At 38.9% G+C, this 27,967-nt stretch overlaps 1 protein-coding gene across 1 annotated transcript in view; it reads left to right on the forward strand.

Annotated features, from left to right (window-relative positions):
- The window catches only part of CRB1 (crumbs cell polarity complex component 1), a gene marked incomplete at both ends in the record, with an annotated part of 253,942 nt that overhangs the window by 177,631 nt on the left and 48,344 nt on the right, over nt 1–27,967 (forward strand). The window contains one exon of the mRNA XM_079697271.1: nt 22,074–23,030. Coding sequence (XP_079553397.1) covers nt 22,074–23,030 — 957 coding nt within the window. The remainder of the gene's footprint in view (nt 1–22,073; nt 23,031–27,967) is intronic.

The following is a 27,967-nucleotide window of genomic DNA, read 5'->3' on the forward strand; positions in this document are numbered from 1 at the left end:
ATGTGCTTCAATTTTCATTCTACTAAAAGTGTTTTAATATAGACCCTTTATGTAGCAGGCAGTGGAAAGTAATGCCGGGGATGGGGGCAGGGGCAGTGTCGTAAATAAAAGCCAGATTGTAGACGGCCTTGAATGTCAGGCCTCACCAGGTCAGAAATTTCCTCAGCCTTGGACGTTATTTTGTGGCTATGCAGAACAAAATATTAAGAAACGTGTGAGAGAACGATTGTCACTACCAAAGAATGGAAATGCACTTCTTACCATGGCAGAGAGAAAGCAAACATTACGTGGAATAGCAACTCATCCAACCCAGCACAAAGCAGGTTTTTGTAATTCATCGTAACCTGAGTGTTTTATCATTCACTTTTGACAAGAGGGGGAAAAGGACTAAGCAAGAGCAGAGCCATTTCTGATGATTTACTGATCAAAGCCAATTAGGATAGTTCTGGTTGAACTGGATTGAGTTTCTCTGAAATTACTTTTCAAAATAAAGAACACAAGGGTGAGTATGTGCAATGCTGTATTTTCTACTTGTTAGTCCATAAAATAACTAAAAATCACTCCCTCATCTCCGTTGGACTTCAAAGTGGGACTTTTGAAGTGCAAAAATCAAATGAATTGTAGACCTGAAATGAAAAGCTTTTTTGCAGCTCTTTTGTCTTTCGTTTGAAGATCCCAGCATACTTTTCACACAATAGACTGAATCAAATCTTCCTCTAGGCTCGGTATTTTTATCTGAGCTGCTGTATGGCTCTGAACAAATGTCAGGTCTAGAGAGTGTGTGTATGTGTCTCTTGAATCAAAACTTTATAATAGTGTAATAATGAAATAGATCAGAGGAATGGATGCTGAAGAAACAGCCCCATGCACTATGCTGTACACATACGCATCTTAATAAACAAAATAATCACCAGTGGTAGAACCATGTTCATCTGATGTCATGAAGGTTGGTGGGGTGGCCAATGTAAAAGACATAACACATTTTTATAATTCTTGTGGGAAAATGTGTTTTAACCATTTGCATTAAAATATTTCAGAAATATATTACACATTTTCTTTCATTTCTGGTTGGAAAAGTTTGCATGCACTTATGTATTTTATTGATGACTTTTGTTATTGGTTTATGTTATGTCATTGTCCTATGCGATGAGGCCTTAAGATAGATATTGATTTTGTTCCTATTTTCAATGTCTCCCAAGTGCTATACTGTCCTATATTATTTTATGCCAGCTCATTGTATTATTTTCCTTGGAGGCAGCATGACTTAGAAGAAAAAAAAAAAAAAGGCTCATTTCAGGAGTTAGGCAGATTGGGGCACCAGTCACACCTTGGCTCAGTTTCATCATCTGTGAAATGAAGATAGCAACACACTCTGTTGTTACTGAAATAATTAAACGTCCACATAGCTGAGACCCTTCACACAGTGCCTGGACTAGATCTTGGGCTCCACCTACTCACATGCACTGTCCAGCTCTCAACTGTCATCTCTTGTTGCTAAAAATATACATGGTAGCTTCCTCTTTTCTTTTCCTGGATACTGGATAATCAAGCTTATTTTAATTGTGTCTAAAATAATAATAAATGGTGAACAAGGGCCTGAGGACATAGTTAATAAATTTGCAATCTCTGTTTTTAAACATAGACGCTTTTAGAATATATCTTCATGATTATGTTCTGGATGGTTGAGATCACTTCCAGTGACCTCTGGAAACGTGGAATTTAACTGTAATCAACTCAGAGTAAATTATGGATACCAAAAAACCTAACTACCTTCTTGAGCAAATAAAAATGGAGGTAGGAGATTTTGGCAAGACAAGCAGTGCTGGATAAGCCCCTAGCAGGACCTGGACTTACAAGCTTAGAACAACTGTCTCATGGATTCCTTGTAGCAGCCTTCTAAGGAACATACTGCTCTCTCTTTTGTACAGATTTTAAAAGCTGTGACAAGGTTATGAAGATGTTGGAGCTTATTATATTCAGCATGTTCTCTGCCTATATTATTTCCTTAGCAGTGATGCATACAGCACGTCTTTTACTTAGAAATGATGAAAGAATCTCAGGGCTAAAAAAATCATTAGAGGCCATTGAACTATATAGCCCACCTTTTCTTTAATTTCCTGTATAACATCCATGCTGAATGGCAATCCTTTCTAAATGTGCACACCTTCAAGGTCAGGAAACTTCCTGTCTCTCAAGGCAGCTGATTCTATGCTTTGCAGCATCTATTACTAGGAGATTCTGTGTAGTGAGCATGAATATAACATCCTATGGCATCTTACTATTGGTGCCACTTTTCCCTGGTAGGACCAAACAAAAAATTTCATGGGATGGACTTTCAGCTCCATGCAGACCTTTCTGATGTGCCCTAGTACCCGCTTTTCTCTGGGTTAAATATCCTCATTTTCTTCAAGAATTTCTCCAGTGACATGATTTCAATTATAATATATTACAATTATAATAGTTTTCCTTACTGGATTGTGCATGTTTTAACTTTTCCCATTAAAGGATTCGAAACAACAAAAATATTTTGAGATCAAATCTGGAATTGGAGAGGGATTATCCTTTTCTTTCCCTAGATACTATCATTCCCTGTGAAAGCCCCAAAACCACATAAAATTTTGGAAGCTACACCACCATGGATCCATACTTCAATGATAAATTGGGATAATATATATGAAAGTAAACCATAAACTGTAATACACTCTATAAATGTTAATAATTATTATTATTGGTTGTTATTAAGTTTATTATCAGTTGAAGCTCCTATGTCTTCAACTGATAAACTATGTCTCCTCCAATTTTGTGGCTGTTTAATCTCAAGTGAAAAGAGTTAGCTCTTCTCCTCAGCTCATGGGAAACTGTCTTGTCTGGTTTGCATGGGAATCTTGGCTTGCCTGTGTCATTTCTATTCTCTTCTCTTCCTTCCTCTATCCACTGTTCATTTTTTTCTTCCCTCCTTTTGGAAATCTCAGTAATATATTAGACATATAGACATTAATTTGCATGTACTCACGTAATGTTTTCTAAATCTGCATGTATTGTGTTAAAATCCTCATTTTCTTTCTCTTTTTTTTTTGTCAAGTGCCATGTTATTTAGCTCTATCTGTGGTGCTGGGTTTACATCTGTTTCTAACTGTAATACACATTTTCAGGCTATACAACCCACTGTTTTCTTTACTCCTCATTCTCATGTCCTATCCAGTTTTTTATGCATTCTTCTCAGGCTTGTTTAAATTTTAATAAAATTTAAGGTAAGGACAAAATGTACAAGTTTACATTTTTCTTTGATAAAGTTCCTTTTAGAGTACATTATTCTTGCCTATACAGATCTTTCTTGATCCTGATAAGTGTAACATCTTCAGTCAGGATGCTTTTGGATAAAAAGAAAATACACACCTGATAATGAATTATAAATTCAGGAAAATCTATTATTTTTAGGAAAATTTAGGATTCACATTCTCAGTATCCTGCCATGTGTTTTGAACGTATCTCCCATGGCTGTAGCATGTTTAATGCTGTTCCGGAAACACATCTGTACAAGACGATGTCAGACTAAAGGGGCATGTCTTTTCATATTAGCAAGGAAAGCCCTTCCCAGAGTCCCCCTAGTGGAACTCCCTCAGATCCTGTTGCCCAGGACTGGGTCACATGCCCATGACCCAGCTGTAAAGGAGGATGTGAAAGAATATATTTGTCATTTGCATCATTTATGGTGGTGTTACTGAACCCAGGTTCTGCTGCTGGCCACTCATAAGCCAATAATTCAAGAGGCAAGTGTCAGTAGAAAGGAAAGTTGCTTAAATCAGAAAAGCCAGCAATCTGGGGAGAAGGTGGACTCGTGTCTAGAGACCAACTCTGAAGATTCTGCTCAGCCATGATGGTTTTCTTTTTTATTAGTTTTCATAGGAGCGTAGTTGATTTACAATGTTGTGTTAGTTTCAGGTGTGCAGCAAAGTGAATCAGTTATACATATACATACTTCCACTCTTCTTTAGATTCTATTCCCATATAGGTCATTACAGAGTATTGAGTAGAGCTCCCTGTGCTATAAAGTAGGTCCTTATTAGTTATCTATTTTACATATAGTAGTGTGTATATGTCAATCCCAATCTACCAATGTATCCCTCCCCTCTTCTTTCCCCCTTGGTAACCATAAGTTTGTTTTCTACATCTGTGACTCTATTTCTGTTTTGTAAATAGGTTCATTTGTACCATTTTAAGATTCCACATATAAGCAATATCATATGATATTTGTCTTTCTCCGTCTGACTTACTTCACTCAGTATGACAATCTTTAGGTCCATCCATGTTGCTGCAAATAGCATTATTTTGTTCTTTTTTATGGTTGAGTAATATTCCATTGTATATATGTATCACATCTTCTTATCCATTCCTCTGTTGATAGACATTTAGGTTGCTTCTCTGTCCTAGGTATTGTAAATAGTGCTACAATGAACATTGCGGTACATGTATCTTTTCAAATTATGGTTTTCTCCAGATATATGCCCAGGAGTGGGATTGCTGGATTATATAGTAGCTCTATTTTTAGTTTTTTAAGGAAACTCCGTACTGTTCTTCATAGTGGCTGTATCAATGTACATTCCCACCACAGTGTAGGAAGGTTCCATTTTCTCCACACCTTCTCCAGCATTTAGTGTTTGTAGATTTTTTGATCATGGCCATTCTGACTGGTGTGAGGTGATATCTCATTGTAGTTTTGATTTGCATTTCTCTAATAATTAGTGATGTTGAGCATCTTTTCATGTTCATCTCGGCTACCTGTATGTCTTCTTTGGAGAAATGTCTATTTAGATCTTCTGCCCATTTTTTGATTAGATTGTTTGTTTTTTTTTGATATTGAGCTGCATGAGCTGTTTGTATATTTTGGAGATTAATCCCTTGTTGGTTGCTTCATTTGCAAATAGTTTCTCCCATTTTGTGGGTTATCTTTTCATTTTGTTTATGGTTTCTTTTGCTGTGCAAAAGCTTTTAAGGTTAATTAGGTCCCATTTTTTATTTTTGTTTTTATTTTCATTACTCTGGAGGTAGATCAAAAAAGATACTGCTACGGTTTATGTCAGAGAGTGTTCTGCCTATGTTTTCCTCTAAGAGTTTTATAGTGTCTGGCCTTACATTTAGGTCTTTAATCCATTTTGAGTTTATTTTTGTGTATGGTGTAGGAGAATGTTCTAATTTCATTCCTTTACATGTAGCTGTCCAGCTTTCCCAGCACCACTTATTGAAGAGACTGTCTTTTTCTCCACTGTATATTCTTGCCTCGTTTGTCATAGATTAGGTGACCATAGGTGCGTGGGTTTATCTCTGAACTTTCTATCCTGTTCCCTTGATCTATATTTCTGTTTTTGTGCCAGTACCATACTGTTTTGATGACCGTAGCTTTGTAGTATAGTCTGAAGTCAGGGAGCCTGATTCCTCCAGCTCTGGCTTTCTTTCTCAAGATTGCTTTGGCTATTTGGGGTCTTTTGTGTTCCCATACAAATTGTAAAATTTTTTGTTCCAATGCTGTGAAAAATGCCACTGGTAATTTGATAGCGATTGCATTGAATCTGTAGATTGCTTTTTGTAGTATAGTCATTTTCACAATGTTGATTCTTCCAGTCCAAGAACCTGATCTATCTCTCTATCTGTTTGTGTCATCTTTGATTTCTTTCATTAGCATCTTACAGTTTTCTGAGTACAGGTCTTTTGCGTCCTTAGGTAGGTTTATTCCTAGGTATTTTATTCTTTTTGATGTGATGGTAAATGGAATTGTTTCCTTAATTTCTCTTTCTGATCTTTCATTGTTAGTGTATAGGAATGCAAGTGATTTCTGTGCATTAATTTCGTATCCTACAACTTTACCAAATTCATTGATAAGCTCTAGTTGTTTTCTGGTAGCACCTTAGGATTTTCTATGTATAGTATCATGTCATTGCAAACAGTGACAATTTTACTCCTTCTTTTCCTATTTGGATTCCATTTATTTCTTTTTCTTCTCTGATTGCCATGGCTAGGGCTTCCAAAACTATGTTGAATAAAAGTGGTGAGAGTGGACATCCTTGTCTTGTTCCTGATCTTAGTGGAAATGCTTTCAGATTTTCACCATTGAGAATGATGTTGGCTGTGGTTTTGTCATAAATAGCTTTTATTATGTTGAGTTATGTTCCCTCTTTGCCCACTTTCTGGAGCGTTTTTATCATGAGTGGATGTTGAATTTTGTCAAAAGCTTTTTCTGTATCTACTGAGATGATCATATGGTTTTTATTCCTTAATTTGTTAATATAATGTATCACATTGATTGATTTGCATATATTGAAGAATCATTGCACCCCTGGGATAAATCCCACTTGGTCATGGTGTATGATCCTTTTCATGTGTTGTTGGATTCATTTTGCTAGTATTTTGTTAGGATTTTTGTGTCTATGTTCATCAGTGATATCAGCCTGTAATTTTCTTTTTTTGTGATATCTCTGCCTGGTTTTGATATCAGGGTGATGGTGGCCTCCTGGAATTAGCTTGGGAGTGTTCCTGCCTCTGCAATTTTTTGGAAGAGTTTGAGAAAGATAGGTGTTAGCTCTTCTCTAAATGCTTGATAGAATTCACTTGTGACACAATCTGATCCTGGACTTTTGTCTGCTGGAAGTTTTTTAATCACAGTTTCAATTTCAGTACTTGTGATTGGTCTGTTCATATTTTCTATTTCTTCCTTGTTCAGTCTTGGAAAGTTGTACCTTTCTAGGAATTTACCCACTTCTTCTAGGTTGTCCATTTTATTGGCATATAGTTGCTTGTAGTAGTCTCTTATGAACCTTTGATTTTCTGTGGTGTCAGTTGTAACTTCTTTTTTATTTCTAACTTTATTTATTTGAGTCTTCTCCCTTTTTTTCTTGTTGAGTCTGGCTAAAGGTTTATCAATTTTGTTTATCTTCTCAAAGAGCCAGCTTTTAGTCTCATTGATCTTCGCTCTTGTTTTCTTCGTGTCTATTTCATTTATTTCTTCTCTGAGCCCTGATGGTTTGTAAAAGGAAAAATGGTGGGGGGGAGTGAAGAATCTCAGTGAATCATCAAGGCAGGAGTTTGGGTTTTGCATCATTCTCCATCAAGTGACGGCTGGGTGACTCTCTCTTCAGATGTTATCTTGCCCATGTGACCAGCCTGCAGGAGTCCTTAGGGGCTCTTGGGGGTAGAGAGCTAATCATTCTTTAACTACTTAATTCTTCATTCTTCTTTTTATCTAGGAAAAGAATCAACAAGTTAGACAAGGCATGATGTGCAGTCAGGAGAGCATAAGTCAAAAGTTAGTTTCAATTGCTTAGTAATCTCATTCCTATAGTTTGGTTTTTAAGGTTAGAGGGGGACAGAAATGAGTAAACAGGAAAGGGGGAAACGATATGCTTTCAATGGAGGCATATTCTCCCCATAAGGAAGGTGGGTGGGATGAGTTGGGGAAGTGACTGCTGGGTTAGACCATCGTTTCTGCTTCAGAGCAGTCATTATGTTTAACAAGTTCATGTTGCCTGCAAATTTGGTAAACCTTCTATATTTTTATCCAAGTCATTTATGCTCAAGTTCACCTATTCATTAAACACACACACACACACACACACACACACACACACACTCACTCACACTACTGAAACTGTTTTAAAATACTATACCCCAAGCAATTAGAGTTCCCACTTGGTTCACACAAAATAACGGTTTAATAGGCTTTATTATGTCCACTTTATAGATAAACTTCAACTTAAAAAAAGTAGCTACTTGCCTGGGTTCTCCTAGCCTAGTATCAAAGTTGGCATTTGAAAATCAATTTTCAAGGCTCCTGTTCCCTGTTTATTCTACTTCATTATCCTGGCTCCCTGATGATTGCTGGAAACGTCTCTCTGAGCTGATCCATTGATCGGAACTCTGAATACGTTGCTTGTCTTCCCCACCCCATCCTCCCCTCTAGCCTCCATGGCCTAGCTTTGTCCTGCAGTCCCCAAGGCCCCCGTCTGCCCAGCTCTCCCTAGGGCTGTAAACTTGGCCAAACTGTGTACCCCGTGAAACAGAACCCAGGCTCCTTTTACCCACCATCCTATTTCCAGCACTGCTAAAAGGTTGAATGAATAATAAATGAATGGAGCACATTCATCCAGCACAGGTCACAGGTAAAAGGTGAACCAATAACAAACGAGTGAAGAAGTACACTACTGCAACGATGCCGGCTTTGTCTCTTTCCTGCCTCCCTCACCACCTGGTTTCCACCACAGCTTACCAGCCTTAGATCCACGGCAGACTTTTAAGGCTTGGTGATGTCTCACCCTGTACTGCCCGAGTAAAACCTCTGCACATCCTCAGGTCTTCCTCTCAGAAAATGTTTTAAAAAAATGTCAAGCACCAGTTACTCTAAGTACATCCCAAACACCTCACCTGTTCAAATTGTTCTGTTGTACAAAATCAAATACCATTGTATTTAAGACGAATAGAGCATGGTTATTTTTTCATAGAGAGTGGAGTTTAAGCCTGAGAGCATGGCACAAATAATTCTTTTGCCACAGTCTAAGTCTAATGAAAACCCTGCTGTTTTCTTGATTTCTCTTTTCCAATTCCATGCATAGATATTCAATGGATTTGAAGTTGCCATGAATTTCTTAACTGCTATTCAAAAGCAAAACAGAACAAAACAGAGTTAAAACAAAACCAAAAAACAGCATTTCTGTTGTGAAGAAAAAGATAAAACCAAGCTCTAATTTTCCATGATAGAAGTTACCAAAAATGGCAATCTGTCCGTAAAGTCCCCCAAAACTCTTTTTTCTGTGATAAAAGTGTCAATGTTCACTCTTGTGACTTAAAAAGGGGAGGCCCCATGTGTAAGTAGGGACTAAGAATGTCACAAGTCTGCTTGGTAAGTAGCACAAACGGGTCTTACACTAAGCCCCACGGATCTGGCACCCAAACTAAGTCCTCACACTCTCTGCCTGAAGGGAGAAGGTGACACACTTTTGGAAATGGAAGAAAATCATCAGAAACTGGTCCTGTCAACCTAGTAGATGTTTGGATGGATATCTCTTTTGCTACAGAAAAATGTTTGGAGCCAGGACACAGGGTTTTCACATTTTAATGGTCATGCTCATAGGTAACTCACTCTTTTCTTATTACTTGTATAAGGTAATTGGTACCATTGTTAGAGTTTTTAAGATGTTTATTTAGCAACTACTATTAATGCTATATTAGATATTACTATCAACTGAAAATTAGAAGTTTTGAGGAACAGAAAGTAATGAGTAAAGGAAATACTTATGCAAGGAGTCCTTGGACTTTAATTTTTTTTATTTCTATTTATTAAAATAAAATTAAAAAAACACCTAAGTCAATTAAAATAGAGAAAGATGAAACTTATATGTACATAGGTTTTTGTAGAAATAATATTCTGATAACTTCATTAACCATGACTTTCAATAAAGTGGGAATATAGCAAGGTCATTTTAATAGCCCATGATATTTATATTAAACATAAAGTCTATGTCCTTTTTATCCATTAATATAATTTATTCTGATGTAAATATGGGATATTCCAAGTAATAGGACTTTTCCCTATCCTGATTATTTTTTGAAATACAATCTTATCATAGAATCATATATGCATATAAAAGAATTTTAGAAAAATAAAAGCAGTGACCCTTTTGAATGAAATGAATTGACTTCACATAAACAAAATAACAGTCAGCTTCAAGCAATCCACCTCGTACTATAAATACATGGACATAAATAACCAATTCATTGTCAACTAAAATACCCAATTAAGAAGACTGAATGACACAGGTAATCCCACAAATATTGCCTAATCCTTTTATCTTGATTGACAGCAGATCTTCTTTGCTGAGCCAGTCAAATAGCCAATAAAAGAAGTTTCAATCTTTCTTCCTACTTTAGTTTTCCGGGTCCATCAAATAAATATGTCTAACCTTATTTTATGTTGGAGATGTCAATAGAACAGATTTTAAACAAAGTAAAATCATAAATTACTGTGTATCATTCTACTTTTAATATTTAATTCTTCTTATTTTCTTCAGACTATTGACCTAAATATGGGCTTTCTCTCCTTATTTTTTTTTCCTCCATGAAGGTAAAATTTAAAACTAGTTTCTCTGTTTATATTTAAAGAAAATACATAATCAAGTGATTGATTGTTATGTTGTGAAAGATTAAATATATAAATTTTAGGAATTACAAGATAAAATGCAGTAAGGAAGTGTAAAGAAATTATCACCCTCTGTACTTATTTGCTGACAATGATAAATGAAAGGGTATTGTAAATTATAAAGGAATAAATGTCTGATAGTAGGCCCTCATAATCTTAGGTGTGGACAATTTTTTTTTTTTTTTTTTTTTTTTTTGCAGTACGCGGGCCTCTCGCCGCTGTGGCCTCTCCCATTGCGGAGCACAAGCTCCGGACGCGCAGGCTCAGCGGCCACGGCTCACGGGCCCAGCCGCTCCGTGGCATGTGGGATCCTCCCGGACTGGGGCACGAACCCGTATCCCCTGCATTGGCAGGCGGACTCTCAACCACTGCGCCACCAGGGAAACCCACGTGTGGACAATTTTAACAACTGTCTAGCATGTTCCTGTCTCTGTTTTCTTCCCACTTCACTCTGTTACAGATCCCTGTGGGATTGGTCTTTACATGAAACCACTTTGGTCTTCCATCCAACAGCTACCAGTTTATTCTCCACAGCCTTCCAAAAATAAATAAGTAAACAAATTAATTTAAAAAAATAATTAAAAACTCCCTAAATTCCAGACCTTCTTCACTCTGGTTACATTTAATCTTTCTGACTTGCTTTTCCTATGTAAATCCTCCATCCCAACTAGATTGCCAAACACACTGTCACCTCAGAATGGCGTATGGTTTTCCATGAAAGAGTTTTTGTGTATTCAGTTACTTTTGCCGATCTTTGTCATACTTAAAAACCTATCTAAAATCCTATCACTACAAAATCTTCCCAGCCCAGCCCAGCCTGAAGAGCTCTCTCTCTGTCCAGAGCAGCTGTTGTTCATACAATTCACTTGGAATTCATTATACACTGTTCAGTGTTCTCTTCAGTGTTGTCTTGATTTACACTATCATTTAATATTTGACAAATTTGTCTTGCTTTTCCATTAAACTCACTGAGGGCAAGGACCAGTTTTTATTCCATGTTATCCACAGTATTCTATACATGGTAGATATGTAATCAACATTTGTTTACTGATGTAATTTAAATTTTTGAGTTTTCTTAAGATTTGTGATGATCTCTTATTCAGTGCTTTTTCTTTAAAACTTGGCTACATCTTCTCTAATGTTCCCTGAGTTTGATCCTCACATATTTTCCATACACTCATTGAGAACCTGCCGTATACAGTGCATTTTCCATATTTTCAGTGTATTTCTGTATTTCCATTATGCTATAAGCATATTGAGATCAGGTCTGTCTCTTCTGCTTTGCGTATCTTACAATCCTCTGTGAGGGTCGTGTACAGAGTAGGGGTTTTGTAAATTTAAGAAAACAGCTAATTAAAGTTTCAACTAAGAGGTCAAAATATGGTTGCTGTCAGGAACCAAAGTGAATTATGAGAGACTATAGTGCAGAATGTCAAAATCAAGACAGATGACAGACTTTAGGCTTTTGAAATGTTTGCTCACTTCGAGTGTACGTGAAAACTCTTGAGAGGCAGGTTTTTTTTTATAGTTAATTTTTAAATTTATTTTTGGCTGTGTTGGGTCTTCGTTGCTGTGAGCAGACTTTCTCTAGTTGTGGCGAGCGGGGGCTACTCTTCGTTGCGGTGCATGGGCCTCTCCTCATGGTGGCTTCTCTTGTTGCGGAGCACGGGCTTGAGGTGCACGGCCTTAGTAGTTGTGGCACGTGGGCTCAGCAGTCATGGCTTGCGGGCTCTAGAGTGCAGGCTCAGTAGCTGTGGCGCACGGGCTTAGTTGATCCGCGGTATGTGGGATCTTCCCGGACCAGGGATCAAACCTGTGTCCCCTGCATTGGCAGGCAGATTCCTATCTCCTGCACCACAAGGGAAGCCCTTGAGAGGCAGTTTGAAGGAGTGAGTCTGAGCAGAGTTTTCTCTGGAGACTTGCTGCTGTGCCAAGCTGTAGCCCAACCCTCAAGTGTAGGGTTGGGAGCTACATTGTAACCCCAACGAGTGGGAGCAGCTTCAAGGAGACTTCACACTCACCTAAATTTGGGGAGAGAGGGGGAAGGGCAACTTAGACTAGATTCTCCACCTACCTGAGGAATATAAAAGGTTTATAAGGAAGTTTATTGTACTTAAGAGTCTGTACCATTTGTGTGAGAGGAACCCAAAGAGGGTTCACATTTGTTTTAAAGCTTATACCACTTAACCATTCACAACTCTGCTACTTTTATTTTATCTTAGAAAGAGATGTCAATATAGACATATTTCAGGGTTAATAAAATTAACTTATCACAAAGATTTTTTTACAAATGGAGCTGTAAGTTTATATTTGAAAATAACCCTCTTAAAACCAGCCAACATCCTTACAACAAACTTTTGCTGCTGTAACTGCTAGAATTACCAAAAAAACATAGTTTCATCTTTGTACATCTGTGGGGATCTGACCTGAGATCATACTTCCTCTCCCCCACCCCCATCCTTTAAAGAAATATGTGTTTTTCTCTAGAATGATTCTTAAATAGTGTCTGCATTTTTTAAAACATCTTTATTGGAGTATGATTACTTTACAATGTTGTGTTACTTTCTGCTGTATAACAAAGTGAATCAGTTATACATATACATATATCCCCATATCTTCTACCTCTTGCGTCTCCCTCCCACCCTTCCTATCCCTCCCCTCTAGGTCGTCACAAAACACCGAGCTGATCACCCTGTGCTATGTGGCTGCTTCCCACTAGCTATCTGTTTTATATTTTGCAGTGTATATATGTCCATGCCACTCTCTGACTTCGTCCCAGCTTACCCTTCCCCCTCCCCGTGTCCTCAAGTCCACTCTCTACATCTGTGTCTTTATTCCTGTCTGGCCCCTATGTTCTTCAGAACAATTTTTTTTTTTTAGCATATGGTATTTTCTTTTTTCTCTTTCTGACTTACTTCACTCTGTATGTCAGAATCTAGGTCCATTCACCTCACTACAAATAACTCAATTTCATTTCATTTTATGGCTGAGTAATATTCCATCTTCTTTATCCATTCATCTGTCGATGGACACTTAGGTTGCTTCCATGTCCTGGCTATTATAAATAGTGCTGCAATGAACATTGTAGTACATAACTCTTGGAATTATGATTTTCTCAGGGTATATGCCCAGTAGTGGGGTTGCTGAGTCATATGGTAGTTCTATTTTTAGTTTTTTAAGGAACCTCCATACCGTTCTCCATAGTGGCTGTATCAATTTACATTCCCACCAACAGTGCAAGAGGGTTCCCTATTCTCCACACCCTCTCCAGCATTTATTGTTTGTAGATTTTTTGATGATGGCCATTCTGACTGGTGTGAGGTGATACCGCATTGTAGTTTTGATTTCCATTTCTCTAATGATTAGTGATTTTGAGCATCCTTTCATGTGTTTGTTGGCAATCTGTATATCTTTGGAGAAATGTCTATTTAGGTCTTCTGCCCATTTTTGGATTGGGTTGTTTGTTTTTTTGATATTGAGCTGCATGAGCTGCTTGTGTATTTTGGAGATTAATCCTTTGTCAGTTGCTTCACTTACAAATATTTTCTCCCCTTCTGAGGGTTGTCTTTTCATTTTGTTAATGGTTTCCTGTGCTGTGCAAAAGCTTTCAAGTTTCATTAGGTCCCATTTGTTTATTTTTGTTTTTACTTCCTTTTCTCTAGGAGGTGGGTCAAAAAGGATCTTGCTGTGGTTTATGTCATAGAGTGTTCTGCCTATGTTTTCCTCTAAGAGTTTTATAGTGTCTGGCCTTACATTTAGGTCTTTAACCATTTTGAGTTTGTGTGTGGTGTTGGAGAATGTTCTAATTTCATTCTTTTACATGTACCTGTCCAGTTTTCCCAGCACCACTTATTGCAGAGGCTGTCTTTTTCTCCATTATATATTCTTGCCTCCTTTATCAAAGACACAATGACCATATGTGCGTGGGTTTATACTGGGCTTTCTATCCTGTTCCATTGATCTATATTTCTGTTTTTGTGCCAGTACTATACTGTCTTGATTACTGTAGCTTTGTAGTATAGTGTGAATCAGGGAGCCTGATTCCTCCAGCTCCGTTTTTCTTTCTCAAGATTGTTTGGGCTATTTGGGGTCTTCTGTGTTCCCATGCATATTGTGACATTTTTTGTTCTAGTTCTGTGAAAAATGCCATTGGTGGTTTGATAGGGATTGCACTGAATCTGTAGATTACTATGGGTAATATAGTCATTTTCACAATGTTGATTCTTCCAATCCAAGAACATGTTATATCTCTCCATCTGTTTGTATCATCTTTAATTTCTTTCATCAGCGTCTTATAGTTTTCTGCATACAGGTCTTTTGTCTCTTTAGGTAGGTTTATTCCTAGGTATATTATTCTTTTTGTTGCAATGGCCAATGGGAGTGTTTCCTTAATTTCTCTTTCAGATTCTTCATCATTAGTGTATAGGAGTGCAAGAGATTTCTGTGCATTAATTTTGTATCCTGCTACTTTACCAAATTCATTGATTAGCTCTAGTGGTTTTCTGGTAGCATCTTTAGGATTCTCTATGTATAGTATCATGTCATCTGCAAACAATGACAGCTTTACTTCTTCTTTTCCAATTTGGATTCCTTTTATTTCTTTTTCTTCTCTGACTGCTGTGTCTAAAACTTCCAAAACTATGTTGAATAATAGTAGTGAGAGTGGGCAACCTTGTCTTGTTCCTGATTTTAGTGGAAATGGTTTCAGTTTTTCACCATTGGGAACAATGTTGGCTGTGGGTTTGTCATATATGGCCTTTATTATGTTGAGGTAAGTTCCCTCTGTGCCTACTTTCTGGAGAATTCTTGTCATAAATGGGTGTGGAATTTTATCAAAAGCTTTTTCTGCATCTACGTGATGATCACATGGTTTTTCTCCTTCAATTTGTTAATACAGTGTGTCACACTGACTGATTTGCATATATTTAATAATCCTTACATTCCTGGGATCAACCCCACTTGATCATGGTGTATGATCCTTTAATGTGCTGCTGGATTCTGTTCGCTAATATTTTGTTGAGGATTTTTACGTCTATATTCATCAATGATATTGGCCTGTAGTTTTCATTTTTTGTAACATCTTTCTCTGGTTTTGGTATCAGGGTGATGGTGGCCTTGTAGAATGAGTTTGGGAGTGTTCCTCCCTCTCCTATATTTTGAAAGAGTTTGAGAAGGATAGGTGTTTGCTCTTCTCTAAATGTTTGATAGAATTTGCCCGTGAAGTCAACTGGTCCTGGGCTTTTGTTGGTTGGAAGATTTTTAATCACAGTCTCAATTTCAGTGCTTGTGATTCATCTGTTTTATTTTCTGTTTCTTCCTGGTTCAGTCATGGAAGGTTTTGCTTTTCTAAGAATGTCCATTTCTTCCAGGTCGTCCACTTTATTGGCATAGAGTTGCTTATACTAATGTCTCATGATCCTTTGTATTTATGCAGTGTCAGTTATTAGTTCTCCTTTTACATTTCTAATTCTGTTGATTTGAGTCTTCTCCCTCTTTTTCTTGATGGGTCTGCTAATGGTTTATCAATTTTGTTTATCTTCTCAAAGAACCAACTTTTTGTTTCATTGATCTTTGCTATTGTTTCCTTCATTTCTTTTTCACTTATTTTTGATTTGATCTTTATGATTTCTTTCCTTCTGCTAACTTTGGGGGTTTTCTTGTTCTTCTTTTCTAATTGCTTTAGGTGTAAGGTTAGGTTGTTTATTTGAGATTTTTCTTGTTTCTTGAGGTAGGATTGTATTGCTATAAACTTCCCTCTTTGAACTGCTTTTGCTGCATCTCATAGGTTTTGGGCCGTCGTGTTTTCATTGTCCTTTGTTTCTAGGTATTTTTAGATTTCCTCTTTGATTTCTTCAGTGATCTCTTGGTTATTTAGTAGCGTATTGTTTAGCCTCCATTTGTTTGTTTGTTTGTTTGTTTGTTTTGCAGTACGTAGGCCTCTCTGTGTTGTGGCCTCTCCCATTGTGGAGCACAGGCTCCAGACGCGCAGGCCCAGCGGCCATGGCTAACGGGCGCAGCCACTCCGCGGCATGTGGTATCTTCCCAGACAGGGACACGAACCCATCTCCCCTGCATCGGCAGGCGGACTCTCAACAACTGCGCCACTGGGGAAGCCCAATGTGTTTGTATTTTTTACAGTTTTTTTCTTGTAATTGATATCTAGTCTCACAGCGTTGTGGTCAGAAAAGATACTTGGTACTATTTAAATTTTCTTAAATTTACCAAGGCTTGATTTGTGACCTAAGGTATGATCTATCCTGGAGAATGTTCCATGAGCACTTGAGAAGAAAATGTAATCTGCTGTTTTTGGATGCAATGTCCTGTAAATATCATTTAAGTCTATCTCATTTAATGTATCATTTAAAGCTTGTGTTTCCTCATTTGGTTTCATTTTGGTTGACCTGTCCATTGGTGAAAGTGGGGTGTTAAAGTCCCCTACTATTATTTTGTTGCCATCCATTTCCCCTTTTATGGCTGTTAGCCTTTGCCTTATGTATTGTGATGATCCTATGTTGGGTGCATAAACATTTACAATTGTTATATCTTCTTGCATTGATCCCTTGATCATTATGTTGTGTCCTTCTTTTTCTCTTGTAGTAGTCTTTATTTTAAAGTCTACTTTTTCTGATATGAGAATTGCTACTCCAGCTTTCTTTTGATTTCCATTTGCATGGAAAATCTTTTTCCATCCCCTCTCTTTCAGTGTGTATGTGTCCCTAGGTCTGAAGTGGGTCTCTTGTAGACAGCATGTATATGGGTCTTGTTTTTGTATCCATTCAGCCAGTCTATGTCTTTTGGTTGGAACATTTAATCCATTTACATTTAAGGTAATTATCAATATGTATGTTCCTATTACCATTTTCTTAATTATTTTGTGTTTGTTATTGTACGTCTTTTCCTTCTCTTGTGTTTCCTGCTTAGAGAAGTTCCTTTAGCATTTGTTGTTAAAGCTGGTTTGGTGGTGCTGAATTCTCTTAGCTTTTGTTTGTCTGTAAAGCTTTTAATTTCTCCGGTGAATCTGAATAAGATCCTTGCTTGGTGGAGTAATCTTGGTTGTAGGTTTTTCCCTTTCATCACTTTAAATATGTCCTGCCACTCCCTTCTGGCTTGCAGAGTTTCTGCTGAAAGATCAGCTGTTAACCTTATGAGGATTCCCTTGTATGTTATTTGTTGCTTTTCCCTTGCTGCTTTTAATATTTTTTCTTTGTGTTTAATTTTTGATAGTTTGATTAATATGTGTCTTGGTGTGTTTCCCCTTGGATTTATCCTGTATGGGACTCTCTGTACTTCCTGGACTTGATTGACTATTTCCTTTCCCATATTAGGGAAGTTTTCAACTATAATCTCTTCAAATATTTTCTCAGTCCCTTTCTTTTTCTCTTCTTCTTCTGGGATCCCTATAATTTGAATGTTGGTAGGTTTAATGTTATCCCAGATGTCTCTGAGACTGTCCTCATTTCTTTTCATTCTTTTTTCTTTATTCTGCTCTGCAGTAGTTATATCCACTATTTTATCTTCCAGGTCATTTATCCTTTCTTCTGCCTCAGTTATTCTGCTATTTAGTCCTTCTAGATAATTTTTAATTTAATTTATTGTGTTGTTCATTATTGTTTGTTTGCTCTGTAGTTCTTCTAGGTCCTTGTTAAATGTTTCTTGTGTTTCCTCCATTCTATTTACAAGATTTTGAATCATCTTTACTATCATTACTCTGAATTCTTTTTCAGGTAGACTGCCTGTTTCCTCTTCGTTTGTTTTGTCTGGTGGGTTTTTACCTTGTTCCTTTATCTGCTGCATATTTCTCTGTCTTCTCGTTTTGCTTAACTTACTGTGTTTGGGGTGTCTTTTTCACAGGCTGTACATTCATAGTTCCCATTTTTTTTCTGTCTGCCCTCAGTGGGTAAGATTGGTTCAGTGGGTTGTGTAGGCATCCTGGTGGAGGGAACTGGTGCCTGTGTTCTGGTAGTTGAGGCTGGATCTTGTCTTTCTGGTGGGCAGGACCACATCCGGTGGTGTGTTTTGGGGTGTCTGTGAACTTAGCATGATTTTACGCAGCCTCTCTGCTAATGGTTGGGGTTGTGTTCCTGTCTTACTATTTGTTTGGCATCGGGTGTCCAGCACTGGAGCTTGCTGGTGGTTGAGTGGAGCTGGGTTTTAGGGTTGAGATGGAGATCTCTGGAAGAGCTCTCACCGATTGATATTACGTGGGGCCAGGAGGTCTCTAGTGGACCAATGTCCTGAACTCAGCTCTCCCACCTCCGATGCTCAGCCCTGACACCCAACCAAAGCACCAGGACCTTGTCAGCCACACAGCTTTTGGGAAATCTGAGGTCTTCTGCCAGCATTCAGTAGGTGTTCTGTAGGAGTTGTTCCACATGTAGGTGTATTTTTTATGTATTTGTGGGGAGGAAGGTGATCTCCACGTCTTACTCCTCTGCCATCTTCAAGGTCCTCTATCTGTCTGCATATTTTAAGAAAATGCTAGAGACATTATATGTATGTCATTACAAAAGTATTAGGAGGCCTATGTATTCTACTGTTTACTATTGCATTAACTTGCACAAAGTTTATGCATTTTTAATGCATTTTTCTCTTCTTTCTAAGCTCAGTATTCTTGTGAGCTAACATTTCCTGAATGGTTTCTTCTCTCCTCCCTCCCTCCCCCCTTTTCTTCCCTTTTTTTTTTCCTTTCATCTTTCCTTCTCTTTCTTTCTTTTTCAGAAACCACCTTATCTATTTTTAGGTGTTTCAAATTCTTAAAATGTGAACTGTTGGGTGGTCTGCAATTTGGCCCTCTAATGACTCTGGGCTTTCATGGCCTGTTTTTATCTATACCACATGATTTTATTTCATCAGAACTTCATGTATTTGGACAGTAATAAGCAACACAGAGTCTAAGCAGTTCTGAAAAGTCTTTTCAAAAAAAAAAGATGAAAGGGTGTGACTGCTCACCTGGGGCAGCAGGAAAGAGAGAGAAGGAAGGGAATTGCTGCTGGGCTGGGCTGGGCAGCCAGCAGCCATGCTCCCCTCTACCTGCAGGGCAGAGGCCCGTGGTCCTGGGGTCCTTGGGGAATCACGGGAGGAGTGTCATCAGTGGTCAGTGTAAAACGGGTCCTGGTCCCCCTCAGAAGGTGCAGGAAGAGCAACAGACACAGTTGGTGATGTCAAGTAAACCTTAGGAAGCCAATGAGGAAGGGGCTGGTGGAGGAACAACGTGAGAACAAGACCTGCTGGCTGGAGTCTCAGCTGGAGCAATGGACCAGGGGGCTCCAAGGACCCCACAAGGAGCCCCGGGATAAAAGTCACCTTGAAACACCTGCCAGTCTCAGAGAGAGTGGAGCCATCTAAAACCAGCACCAGTCAGGGGAAACTTTCTGAACCCTTCTGACACTCAGGCAGAAGTCTGGAGGTGGGGAGGGGAGGGAAAAAAAGAATGGGGAACCCTTCCTGGTCCTTTTTCAAGACAGCCTGAAGTCGACCTAACAGACAAAGAAAAAAGATTCAATTCCAACGTGCACTGAAACTTACATTTCTTATGACTGGCCATCCTACTCATTATACGTCTTTAAAATGTGATCTTAAGACTATTATTAATCAAGGCTGAACAGAAAAGACTTGGGGTCTGTAGGAGATTTTATCCCCCATTAAATATGTTTAAAGGCACAATGGGTGGGAAAAAAGAGTTTTTCTTCAATTATAACTCATGAACTGTTCAGCATTCCTCTTAATTAAATGCTTACGGATTGATTTTTTGTGTGTTTTCAAAATCCTGTGAAAATCAAATTTAAGTAAACTATCTTCTAATAACAAAAGTTTGAACTTTTCATAAGTTCAGTTAAATGAAGCTTGCATTCTAACATTCCTTTAAAATATAGCCTGTAATTTCTGTGTCGGTTCTGTTACCTATGAGGATGATTATAGATCACATAAATCAGTTTGATTTAGTTTTATTTTTTCTACTCATCCAGCTTTTTATAACACACATATGCACAGCACTGTGCAGGGACTGTGGGAGACCCTAAGATTGTAACATGTTCCCTCCTTTCAGAGCTTGAAATACTTTTGGATTAACAAAGATTGTATGAAAGTAATCCAAGTAAAGTAAAATATAAGTACAGGAGTGTCCAATCAAGGGTCTAAATGTACGGTACATAAATGGCTGTGGGCAAAAATTTAACCACTGTGCCACCAGGTAAATTTATCTCAAAATATACACAAAAAGAGCACTTTGGGCTCTGGATTAGATCAGGTTAAATGCAGTATAAAAATTTTAATCCCCTTACAGAGGTCATCATTAATCAATTCATACAAAAATTAATTACCGAGTGCCAAACGTGAGCCAGGCATCGTGCTGTGGTTTAGACATACGTTGGTAAATCAAACAGCTTCCCTTCCCTCGTGAAGAGCATGATCTAATGTGATTCCAGCCTAATATGCTGTCCAAGTAAATCTCTCATTATGTAAAGTTATGCAATTTGTGGGTCATTCCGTATGCCCACACTTTCTAAATAGTCTCTCTCAATGATGACAGTGCTATCTGATTTTGTCATGTGAGGGTAATTTCTTTGGTTATTACTTTTTAATTACAGCCAACACTTACTGAGAAGTTGCTTATATATCAAGCAATGTTATGAGCATCTTATGTGTCTATACTCACTTAACCTTTAAAAAGCCCTGTGATACAGGTACTATTTTTAACCCCATTTTATAGATAAGAAGACCTAGACACAAAAAATAAATGTAACCTGCTCACTGCCTAGCTGGGATTCAGATCTAACATTATCAATATAGGAGCCTTTGATTAAATTTAAGAAGCACACATTTAGGCGTGGAGTTAAATGGGAAAATACGACAGACATGTTAGTAATAACAAAAAACAAGAATGCACTAAATTATCAATTAAAAAACAAAGTGTCAGATTGTATTTTAAAAACCAGATTGTAGAAGTGCTTTGGAGTTTAGACGTCAATCTTCCTAAGCCTCAGTGTTGTCTGTGAAAGAGAGCTAAGCCTATCTGCCTTGAAAACCTCGGGAGATTGCTGTAAACAGAAACGTATAACGTGGATGATGGTGCTGTCGAAGCCATGGAGTCCTAGACATGTGTCAGTTTTTGTTAACACTATTTGTTCATTTGAACTTCGTTAAAAAGCAATAGCTATCACTCTTAAAAAGTGTTATAGTTCTTTTTGTTACCTGGATTAAATGAATTCTAACAATTCTCTAATTAGATACATTTTTTTGACTTAGAACCAGGAAAAAGAGTAAAAGAAAGTAAAGAAACTAGAAACCGGAACTTGTTATTGGATAGATTTCATGGTTTATACTAGACTTGTGGCGAGGAGGTTATGGGACCTTCCATTCTCCTCAGAAGCCCTCCACAGAGAGAGTTGTCTGGACTGTCTGTGTGTCTAGGGATTATGGGGAGGTACAAAAAATGGAGAAGGCAGATTGCTGTTTCCAAGTAGAATAGAGTGAAATTAGCAGCCCAGGGCAAGATAAACAATATCTGGGAATTAAGTCCCCAAGTAAATAATTTGTGTCTAGCATTGCTCCCAATAGCGATCTATTTCTCTCTCTTTTAAAAAAATTTTTATGATATTCAGTGTCACATATATATCCGACGATGATAGTTTGAGTCAACCACTCCTTTTGGCAAATAACCTATTCCTAGAGGGAGAATTCAAGGTTCACCATGACTGCACTTCTGCGCACCATACATGCAGAATGATGGAATCGGTATCAGCTCCTCAGTTTCTAGTCACATTTCGCTCTGTTACAGTCCTACACGTGAGCCGGTTCTGCACCTCCAAAAGATTATACATGAAGATTATGTGAAAGTTCTATTTTTGATCTGAATATATGTAATTTCAATCTATTCTTTATCATTGAACAGGGGTCCACTGTGAAGAGGACGTCGATGAGTGCTCTTCAAGCCCTTGCCAAAACGGTGGTACTTGTGAGAACTTGCCTGGGACTTACACTTGCCATTGCCCATTTGATAACCGTTCTGGAGCATTTTATGGAGGAAGGGACTGTTCTGATTTGCTCTTCAGCTGTACTGATCACCCATGTCTAAATAATGGAACGTGCATCCCTCACCTCCGCAATGGCCAGCATGGATTCAGTTGCCTGTGTCCCTCTGGCTATACTGGGTCACGGTGTGAAACGGTCACCACACTTTCTTTTGAGGGTGATGGCTTCCTGTGGGTCCCAAGTGGCTCAGTGACAGCCAAGGACTCTGGTTGTAAAATAGCCCTCAGGTTTCAGACTGTCCAGCCAGTGGCACTTCTACTTTTCCGAGGTGACAGGGACGTGTTTGTGATACTGGAGCTGCTCAGTGGCTACGTCCACTTATCAATTCAAGTCAGGGATCAGCCAGAGGTGGTCCTGTTCATCTCCCACAGCACCAGCGATGGGGAGTGGCATGCAGTGGAGGTGACGTTTGCAGAGGCTGTGACCCTCGCCTTACTTGACGAGTCTTGCCTGGGAACATGCATCATGAGAGCTCCTTCTCCATTTGGAAGCGATGGGTCAACATGTGCTTTACAAAACTCCTTTTTGGGTGGTTTACCAGAGGGAACAGCCCACAGTGGTGTTGCTCTGCTTAACGTCTATAATAGACCATCCATACCTTCGCTTGTGGGCTGCCTCCAAGATGTTCAACTTGACTCGAATGCCATCACCCTGGAGAACATCTCGTCTGGCTGGTCATTAAATGTCAAGGCAGGCTGCATGAGAAAGGACTGGTGTGAGAGCCAACCCTGTCACAACAGAGGACGCTGCCTCAACTTGTGGCTTAGTTACCAGTGTGATTGCTACCGGCCCTACCGAGGCCGGAGCTGTCACAGAGGTGAGAGGGGCCGGGCACCAGGAAGGCTGTGCCTCAGAGCAGAGCCGGGACAAAACAGCCAGGCCATTCCTGCTGCTTATGAATCATCAGGAGCCCTCAGGACTCTGCGCTGGCTGCGCACTGACAGGAAAAGGAAGAGGCTGATGATGTCCCTTAATTACATCTGAGTGGATTCATAGGACACCAGGGTTTCACTCATGCAGAGAAGTGAAAACTAAGTCCATAGCTCCCACCCAAATAGGTTTACATCTTGGTGTTTACAAAATGCTATTACAAGTTTACCATTTGTTGTGTATCAGAAATTTATTGCAAATCTTATTTGAAAGAGGAATAATCTTTTTGGAAAAACAGGACCGTTAGACGTGAAACTAGTCAATGCCAAATTCTAGCACAATGCCGCGTGCATAGTAGACTCTCAGTACAGAGTTACTTCCTTGCCCTCCTCTCTATGCAGTTCACACTAGCTCCAAAATCATGCTTAAGTTTAGCACTTTTACAAACCACCAGTTTTATTCAAAGGTGTATTTTCCAGAGTTGCATTGGAGAAAACAGGTATTTTACCTACGTGTCTTAAGAAAAAAAAGAAAAAGTTTAAAAAAAGTAACAACACTGAAACTTGGTAGATGCCATAAACTAATTGATCTAATTTCTCTAGCAAATCAGTTTGAAATGCATTTCAAAATCCTTACTTCCGACATTGTTCCAAAGACTGCTGTTGATAGTGATCAGTACATACCTGTTTCTTTTTATTATTTTCTTGCATTGCAAATGTTGGAAAGGTAATTGCAACAGACTGCTTTGAAGTGCAGCTGTAATTTACCCCAAGATTTGAGAGTAACTTGAAATAGGACAACATCTGGTAAATAGTCTTCTTTGCTTTATATGAAGTAAAATTGAAACCAGTCTTGGTCTATACCCTACTCCGTGTATGAAGGGCTAAGAATTATTAGAAGCTATTCACAGGTCTCCCCCTGACCACAATATTCATTACAAATCACGGACCTGCTTGACTATGAGGCCTGGCGTCTACTAGCTCTATGTAATATTTTAAAGGGAATGGCAAGTTGTTTTGTGATATTTTTAAAGGAGAAAAGGGGAGATTATGCTGAAGCAATGTTCACTTTTTGAAGAAAAATTTAATTGACCTAAGGCAATATTTTTACTACATATACAAAATAACAAACAGATGCTGGCTCATTTTGACCAGCTTCCAAGTGCAGTGGCCCATGAGGTTAATACCGACAGTGGTGATGCTAACTGTCCTGGTAAATAGATTCAAGGGATGCCAATCAAGTGGGTTCTGGTTTTCTTTAATTTTTTTCCAACTTGGAAAATCACAGAGTCTTTAAGCCCAGTTCCTGAATTGGTTAGCTGTCCCCTCTCTTCCTCCAGTTTCCTTTTCCCCACGCTGTCCCCCACCCCTCCACTATTTGAAACTGTTTAATCCTCATGAAAATGCTTAGCTTCAGAAGATATCTTTTTAGGGAGTAAGTTCTGTAAAATCATCCCTTTCTGAAAATTCTTGGTATAATTTTAAGAAAAGTTATATTTCTCATATCACCTCTTAGTCATAAATTTAAAGTATTTTGTATTTGCTATCATCTTTGAGGAATGTTTGCTGGGGAGTTTATTCCCATCACAAAAGATGCTTACAAGCTGTAAGGACAACCTGGAATCTTCCTGTCATTGTACATAGATGTTCAGGAGGAGATGAGCTAAAAAGTACAAGGCAAACTTCACCCAATTCATGATCCTGGCTCAGCGTTTCCCAAACATGGTACCCATTGCAAGGAATAAGCAGAATGGATGGAGGATTTAGCTGGCTGATGAAGCATGACAGACAGACAGGCTTCCTATATTTTAAAGTTGATTTTTTAAAAATGATCAAGTGTCTCAATAAGAAGAGTTCAGAAAAGAGTTTCTCAAAGCTTAGTTCCCAGAGCTGTCTGCAGGGTCATCGCAGTGTATCTTATCGCCCTGGCTGTGTCCAGGAACGTGGAGCTTCCAGGATACTGTTCAGGATAAAGGTATCACCGACCTCGTCCCTTCTAGAGAATATTTGATTAAGAGAGGCAATTGACATATGTTTTATCTTCAGTCGTCCATCTAAGCTTTGACCCTCTTATTTGCTTGGAATTAGAGTTTCTTAGATATAGAAGGAGCTTCACTCCATGACTGAATTTTTTACACTGTTGTGCACCCAAGTGTAGTGGCCCGAACCTCTGCTTACACACCTTCAGGAACGGGAAACTCACTCACACTCCATCTTCCCAGAAAGCCCCTAGAAGTTGTCTTTTTTGTACTAAAATAATATATGATGACCTATAGCTTCCATTCATTGGCAGCATTGTAACTCTTGAAGCCAATGTCAACCTTACTTACATATCTTCTTGAGAACACAAATATTTGAAGAAAAGTGTATTGTACTATCCAAGCCATCACTCCTATCATGCTGAACACACCCAGTTTCTTCTAATGTTTTCCACCTGACATTGTTTTCAGACACTCTGTCAGCTGCTTGCTTGCTCTGGAATAAATTTGCTTATCTGGCTCTTAGATGTGCCTGACAGTGCAGAGTGACACAGGACTGTAACCTTCTCATTCCAGAGAATGTTCTTCTATTCTGCAGCCTAATGTCCCATTGACCTCTGGGCAGCCACATTCTATGATTGGTTCACTTTGAGTTGTTCTCCCTCTTGGTGCCACAGATTTCTGCCTTTTCCACCCTAAACCATTGAAGTACACTTAGACCCAAGTGGCTTTTATTTATTCTAAATAAATTTCTTCTTGTTGTAGTCCATCAATCATGAAAACTTGGTTATTTCTTATCCCTATTTGTCGTCCCTCTTCATGACACATCAACAACACATATGAGAATCATTCTTTCCGTGTCCACAGACAAGTCATATATGGCGTCAGGTGTTTCTAAAATCATGTAGTAAATCACGTGCTCTGACTACTTGCTTGTGATTGCTGAAGAATAGGACTGCTGGAGAGTCAAACTTCTGAGAAAAAGAAACAGCTCTGTGTTCTGTCTGTCTTTTCATCTGGATCCACAAAGTGATGCTGCAGGCGTCCCAGGATGACCAGCAGGGACCACCCCTGAGGCAGAGCAATTCTGTGCATATTCCCAAACATAGGGAACTTCAAGAGCCACATTTTCTTGTTGAGCATTTTATCTCATATGAAAGTGCTGCCGTGCATTCAGAGATGTTAGCCTCTTCAAACAGATTGTTACATCTAACAATGCACTTTGAAAACTACCTGTAGTTGCCTGGAGCAGGTGGTCTCCAAATGCAGATTCAAAACATAATGTTCCTGTAGGAAATCAAGGCAGAATTCTGAAAATTCAGACTTTTATGCAGAAGGTCTTCAAACACAGATGGTTACCTAAGCAAGCTTCACTATAATTCAGCTAAGATAAAATATGTCCCACCTTTGCTCAAACTTCAGTGGAACCATATGACAACATTTAAACATGCTGGAATATGCTTTTTTTCTGGTTAGGATTGGGCTGTGAAGACTTGAAGATAGCAATATGTTTAAGACAATGCTCTTGTCAAGTTCATCAGTGATTTCCAGATTGCAAGATTCAGTGGTCATTTTTCAGTCCTCATCTGCCTTGACCTCTCAGCAACATTTACCACAGTTGAATACGCCCTCTTCCTGAAAACTCTTTCCTCACTAGGCTTATGGGGTGTCACTCTCCCTTCATTCTCTTTCTGTCGTACTCTTTTATCATCTCCTTTACCTCCACATGTCTGATGCTTAAGGGCTCAGTTCTTGGACCTCTTCTTTTCTCTCTCTAGATTCACTCTCTTGGTGATCTCTTCCAATCTTAGGGCTTTAAATGCCACATTTACACTGACAAATCCAAAATTACTGTGACTAGCCCAGAATGTCTCCCCTGAACCTCTATATCTAACTGCTGACTAGAAATTTCCACCTGGATATCTAATAGGGCATCTCAAATTTAATATGGAATCTCATTTCTCCCCCAAATCTGTTCCTCCTGTTTTCTTCCCCATCTCTGCAAATGGAAACTCAATGCTTCTAGTTACTTGGACCAAAAGCCTTGGAGAGCAACTTGCCCCAGAAAATCCTGGTTTTGGTTCTACCAAAACATTTCCAAAATCTGACCACTTCTCTCCATTTGCACCATGACCACTGATCCAAGCCACCATCATTTATCTCCTGAATTTCTGCAGTAATATCTCTACTTTCTTTGGGATTCTGCTCAAATATTACCTTCTCAGAGAGTTCTTCCCTGATGACTCCATTTAAAATGACAGCTCCACTCCCACCCACAGCTCTCCCTAGTCCCTTTCTCTGCCTGAGTTTATGTATATCAAAGAACCTGTCACCACCTGACATACTATATAGCCTCCACCCAAATGGAATGTAAGCTTTAGGAGTACAAGAACTTTTGTTCCTACTATATCGTCAATGATTTTGAAGGTCAGCATTTATTTTTATACTTCTCAAGAGTTTTCTTGTGGTGATGCACATCGATAGCATTGCCACGTCAATGCATTAGAAACCTCTCTGTCCACAGGAAATGGGTGAGTTCAAAACTCAGCTTTGCCCCAGTACTTTGTGCCCCCTGCCTCTCCTTCACCCACCCAGGACCACAGAAGGAAGAGTCCTCCTCTTCCTTTGGTCAACTGCCTTGCCTCTTAATATTATTAGGGGTATCTCCCCAAAAGAGGATTTGCAAATCTAATTCTTGGTTTCTGTCCTTCACAAGGAACAGTTCGGTTTGATGCCATTTGTTTGAGCATGCCCCAGATAGCAGCGATGACGATTGCTCAGTCTGCTTACATGTGTTGCAGGAAGAGCTCTTGCTCCCCAAATTTCTCCAAATTAAGTTGGAGTGCAGTAGCATCTGATATCCCACATTTAAGCCCCACCTTTTTAGGGCAGTGAGGAAGAGGTTC

The sequence above is a fragment of the Hyperoodon ampullatus genome (assembly GCF_949752795.1).
Source record: "Hyperoodon ampullatus genome assembly, chromosome: 2".
Lineage (NCBI taxonomy): Eukaryota > Metazoa > Chordata > Mammalia > Artiodactyla > Ziphiidae > Hyperoodon > Hyperoodon ampullatus.